This window comes from Equus przewalskii, chromosome 4 (assembly GCF_037783145.1).
Source record: "Equus przewalskii isolate Varuska chromosome 4, EquPr2, whole genome shotgun sequence".
Lineage (NCBI taxonomy): Eukaryota > Metazoa > Chordata > Mammalia > Perissodactyla > Equidae > Equus > Equus przewalskii.
In genome coordinates, this window is record NC_091834.1 from 101,631,446 (window position 1) to 101,637,648 (window position 6,203).

Sequence of the window (6,203 nt, forward strand, 5' to 3'; positions counted from 1 at the left end):
TCTTCATAATCCCATTTAAAACATCTTGGAATATATTACTCTCAGCTTCTTGCCTTATATTTTTTATTCGTTCCTCATATTTCTTCTTCAGTGATTTAAGTTTTTCCTCTTTTTCTTGCAGTTTATCAGCAAATTCCTTTTCTACTAGTTCAATTTCATGGTTTAATTCATCAGTGTAGATTTTCTCCAAGATCTCTGCCTGTCGTTTCAGCCTGTGCTCTGTGTCCTTGTATATGGCGTCTGAAAAGTAAGTCCCTCTGTTCTTCTGCACCATGTTCTCTATCAGCTCCACCAGCTCCTGCACTTGAGCTTCCTTCTCAGCTTCGTCTGCTCTGTTGTTGAAGGCACAGAAGCGGTCCCCACACTCCTGGACGACACTTCTCAGCTTCACACCCGCCTCTGCTATAAAGTCGCTTAGTCTCTGACCCTCCAAATCATCTTTGCCAGTGAACAAGATGATCATGTGCTTCATGGCAGCCTTCCCAAAGAGAGCCTTGATCAATGCGATGGTATTCTGCTCTTCCTGTGTGTAGCGGCCCAGCCTCAGAACCATGACGATGGCGTGAGGCCCAGGGCAGGAGAAGAGGACACACCGGCTGATTTCCCTACAGGTGGTCTCCAGTTTCTCCTTGGTGTCAAAGAGCCCTGGGGTGTCAACAACAAGAAGGTCCCTCCCTTTCCATTTCCGGGATGCTTTTTGACACTTCTTGGTAACAGCGTCAGCAGAAATTTTAGAAGTAAATAGTTGCTTCTTAATGATGGTGTTTGCTGTTGCACTTTTCCCACTTCCAGTTCTCCCTACAAGAACAATCCTCAGAGTGTTGTCCTGAGCAGCAGCCATGTTCAGGGGATCTGGGACTTAGGGACCCACAAGACCTTGAGGTTAGGAAGGCTGAGAAGAAGAGAAATAGGGTTAATTTGGGGAAGTAGGAACCATTTCCAATTCTCTTGTCTTTCTTCTCCTCCCTGAAAATTTGTAATAGTCTATTATCCATATTTATCCCAGTAGAGACAGAAAGATGAAACAGTTCAACTACTATGGAAGACACAATAGAGAAAGGAGTTAAGGAGTTTCCCCACAAAAAAATAACAGGTCCAGATAGATGGCTTCACAGGGGAACTCATTTAAACCTTTAAAGATCTGATCAGCTTGATGCTACATAAACTATTCCTGATCATATAAAAAAGAATGAAAACTTTCAATTCTTTTCATGAAGCAAGGATGATATTGACCCCAAAGGCTAACAAAGATTTCACCAATAAATAAAACTACAGACATGGTTCATTTGTGAATATTGATACAAACATCCTAAATATATTATTGGACACTAAAAGTAATAAATGATTAAGTGTGATTTATTCAGAAATACAAGGGTGGTTCAATATGAGAAAAATTGATTGTTACAACACATCTCATTAACAGATTAAGAAGAAAATTACCTTAATGCAGAAAAGACATTTAACCAAATTCAACACTGATTCATGTTTAAAGCATTTCATTAAATTGGAATTAATAGATATTTTTAATATGATTTTATATAAATATAAATTTTAAAAATGACGCCATTACTTTTTTTCTGCAGCTAAAATAGTTGATTATAAAGTTCAGTTGGATGAAGAATTAACAAAATTAGCTGGGCAACCAAGAAAAAGATGAACCATGAAGGAAGAAGAGCTCTACCAGAGAGTAAAACATTCTGGTTTGTATAATTAAAGCAGTATGATGTCAGTGCATGCGAAGAGAGACAGAACAGGGAAACAAAATCAGAAAATTCACAAATAGACCAAATTGATCATACTATATTCACTTATATTCAATTTGATTATATTATGCTACATTTATATTCAATAAGGCAACATCTCACACCAATGGGAAAAAAGATGGACTAATAAGCAACACCGGGATAACTACATAACCAGACAGAAAAAATGAAACTGCATCCATTTCCTCATGCCATTCAAATTCCAAGTAGATCAGAATTGAAATGTAAGACACAAATCCCTATAAATAATAGAAGAAACACGGATGAATTCTTTGTAACCTGAGGGCAGGGGAAATATTGCTAGAATTTGAAACAGAGGAAGGAAAAAGACTCATAAATTTGATTACATTAAAATCTAAAAGACAATGTGAGGCAAAAATCACCACAGACAAATTAAAACACAAATGTCAAACTAGGGGGAAAAAATTCCAACTTAAATCCAAGAGGGTTAATTCCCCTATTAGACAAAGAAAATCGAAAAGGAGAGAAACAAAAGACCAACAGCTTCATAGAAAATGGAGCAAGAGACATGAATAAATAGTTCAAAGAAGAAAAGAAACGTAAATGTCCCTTGAATATATAAAAAGATATTCACATTCCTTCAAAATAGAGAAAAATAAGTCAAAATGTAGAAAAAACAAAATAAATAAATTAGAATTACCCTGAGACACTAATTCTCACCTACAGCTTTGTCAGAAATCCAGAAGTCGGCTGGCACAATCTGTTGGTAAAGGTACAGGGGAAGCGGGTGCTCTCCCACACGGCCAGAGGGAGTGGAAAGGCAGCCCCGACTACAGAGGAGAAGTTAGCAGCATCTTGCAAAAGTCCATCTGCATTTACCGTTTGACTAGAAATCCCAATTTTAGGATTTATTCCAAAGCTACACTGACAAAAATACAGACAAATATTATGCACAAGGCTATTCACTGCACCACTATTTGTAATAGCAAAAGACCAAAACCCTATCAAAGGCCCATCATTAGGGCACTGGTTGAATAAACCTAGGTATTCACACAGTGAAGTACTCTGCAGCTGTGAAAAGGAATGAGCACTATCTCTATAAACCAGTATAGAGAGGTCTCCAGGATGTATCATCAAGCAAAAAAAGCAAAGTGAAGAAAGTGATGTACAGTTTACTACCGCTTCTCTAACAGGGAGGAATATGAACTACACATATAAAATATAAGATGTATATTTTCAAATATAGGAGAAAGCAACGCCAGGATAATCTGAAAACTTTGTTGTTAGTGCCATGGAGTCAATTCTGCCTCCTGGTGAACCTGTGGACAGCAGAGCAGAACTCTGCCTGGTCTTTCGGTGCCACCCTCACCTTCCAGCACTACATCAGACAATGCTCCACTGTGATTCCCAGGGTTTTCATGGCTAGTTTTTCAGAATTAGGTGGCCCCGTGCTTCCTCTTAGTCTGTCTTAGTCTGGAAGCTCTGCTGAAACCTGTCCGCCACTCGTGACTCTGCTGCTATTTGACATGCCAGTGGCACAGCTTTTCAGCATCACAGCAACATGCAGCTGCCACAGTATGACACCAACAGACAGTGGTGTGGCTCCCTGACCAAGAAATGAACCCGCCAAATCTTAACCACTAGAGCGCCAGGGCTGGCTAATCTGAAAACTAAAGAAACAAAGCGTTACTTACACGGAGTGGGAGGAACAGGGGGAGGAACCAGGGATAAAAGATGAAAACTAGACTTTTTGGATATATTCAGATTTGCTACATTTGATCTTGAATCCACGTGAATAGTTTACATAATTATACAACAAAAATTACATTTAAAAAATACCAGTAAAAATTAAAAGGAAATGAAACGAATGAACCTGTGTGTGTGTAGTAGATGAGACACAGAAAGAATTGGTCCAAGAGACTTGAAAATGCAGTAATCTCATTGTCCATCCCTAGTGGGAAATACCTTAAGGCCAAAAAAACCCTGCATAAATTGCATAATTTGCAATTTATAATCATTGCCATATATAATAATTTGCAAAAATCATAAATTGTTTTAAGGAATCTGATCCTTAGTTGTCTGTGTGTGTGTGTGTATCTAGTTTTGAAGTCCATTGTAAAGGCATAAAAATAACAATGAGCCCAGTAGCAACAAGTACCCTTAGTGCCCAGATTGTGGTTTTCAAATGCCATTTCCCACCAACAAAAAATTAGGGTTCTGAGAAGGAAGAACTGATTCCGGGTCTGGGCCAGGAAATGTACAAGCTGACCCTAGACCACCTTGTCATACTAGAAAGCCAGGACGCTACCAAAAATTCTGGGATCTTACCAAAGAGACTCAAGAGCCAACTTGAAGAGGCTCCCATTGGACAAAGATGAGACCATTTGAGCATCAATAAGAATAATAATTCCAATGGATTGAAATATATCAAATCCAGTGTTGAAATCCAGGAGTTCCTAACAGTTCCACCTTCGGAAAAGAAGTCACTTGCTCTCCTTGGAGTCTGCCAGGAGAGCATCTAATCATTCTGAACATTGACAAAAAGGGAAAGAATCAAACATTTCTCTTGTCTTCCTTATAATAACTGTACCTCATGGAAATGAAAGGATTGCCGAGGGGAAGTTTCTTTTTATAGGATTATTCTATCTAATAAATGAAGAAAGAATGATGGAATATCCTAATTTGTGACCCTTAGTGAAACAAATTTACTCCAGGCAGTCATCACTGTCTGCTAACATCACAGAAGGAGAGACAACAGGACATCACGCGTCTTCTGATGGAAGTTCACAGCTGCACCTCTGAAGCGGTCCCACCAAAACACCAGTCAAACCTGAATCTGATTAGGCCTCTCCCTAAACATAAATTCACACAAAATGCTACAACTAGAAGAGCATGGTAAATGACATCTTGAGGATGTAATCGACAAAACGTACACTGTCCAAGTCTGTTAAACAAAAAACTTCCCCTTTCTTAAAAAAAGATATTTTGGAGAAAGAAAAAAGGAAGGTGAAAACCTAATATTAAGCTAAACTTAAGAAATATTGAACAGTTGCAAGTTATGGACCTTATTTAGATCTGACATCAAACAATTTTAAAAATTATGAGACAATCAGAGAAGTCTGAATATACTCAGTAATATTTTTTAAAATTCTAGTTGCTTTCTGATGTCTGATTATGGTAATATTTTTGACATGGCCCTTATCTTTCAGACAGACATATTCAAATATTTACTGATAGAGTGATGCCACGTCAGATATTTACTTGAAAATGATCTGAGGAGGATAGAGAGTGCTGAGTAATAGAGGAAACAAAACTGCTTCAATTGATAACTGATGAATCTGGGTATAGGCACAGGAAAGTTCCTTATATTATTCTCTTTATCTCTGAATAAGTTCAAACTTTTCCATAATAAAGAACCTAACCTGTGTGCAGTATAACTACTCCTGAACATACACTGTATACTAAGCACCATGAAAAATATGTTCCGCACATTATCTCATTTACTCCCAAAAAATGATCTGCAACGAAGCTAATTTTATTATTCTAATTTTTTAAGTGAGGAAGTAGATGTGGCTCAAAAATGCTGGGAAACTTGCCCAAGGTCACGGTGCTAAAGGTTGTGGGCAGAGGGGCATCCAGTTCAAAGTCTGTCCGACCACGCTCGCTCTTAACCACTGCACACTATGGCCTCTTCTGGGTTCCTCCTCAGGAGCACGGCTCTAAATTTCAGTCTGCATCAGGACAGAGAGAGATCAGGGCAGGGCAGGGAAGACAGTCCACGCTCTTTCCAGAAGCGAGAACTGGCAGCAAGGCTGTAATTAGGCAGGAACGAGGAGGGCGTCACACACGTTGTCTCCTTAGCGTAGCTGATCCTCTCCCCTCCGCACCTCGTCTCTTACACTGCTGGGGACACAGCTTCTCTCTGTTAACTGCTGGAAAGGATTCAGCAAACCAAATTCCAAATTTCCTCTGCCGTTAGTGACCTGTGTAACCCCTGGAGAGTCACCACACTCTGGGATTCTGATTCTTTTTCAGTAAAAAGAGGGATTTAGACGAGGTGGTCTCTAAATTGCTCTAAGACCTGCCCTGGGGACACTAACTTCCTAGTCAGGGAAGAGGGTGGGTTATCAGGCAGCACTCATGTCCATCACAGAAGCAACTGGATGGAAGGTGCCCTACTCAGCACAAGTTTGTCCCGTTACATAGGAGATGGACAGACGCCGTCTCCTCACTCCCCACGCTACCCTCCACCACCACATCTCTCCCACCACTCTCAGACCAGAATCCACCCCCAGGCAGACTCCCTGGATCCTACTGCCCCTCACAGCTCTATGGCCCAGCAGCCTCTTCACAGCCAGGCTCACCTTCTTTTGAATGAGTTGATGAGTTCTCAAGTCCTCTCCAAAGAAGCTCTTTGAAATGGTGCTTTTGCTTTAACTCTGGGGGAAAAGTCTTTGCACCCTCTGAAACCTCTGAGTC

The 6,203-nt window shown here is 40.0% G+C and overlaps 1 protein-coding gene across 1 annotated transcript; it reads right to left on the bottom strand.

Moving 5' to 3' along the window:
* Position 1: 1 nt before the first annotated feature.
* Positions 2–6,203, bottom strand: LOC103545192 (GTPase IMAP family member 7-like; the record flags this gene model as incomplete). Its single annotated transcript, XM_070615355.1, has 3 exons — positions 6,089–6,203; positions 5,321–5,536; positions 2–892 (listed from the first exon to the last, which is right to left on the bottom strand). A coding segment is annotated over exon 3 (840 nt), but the record flags the coding sequence as incomplete, so codon positions are not given.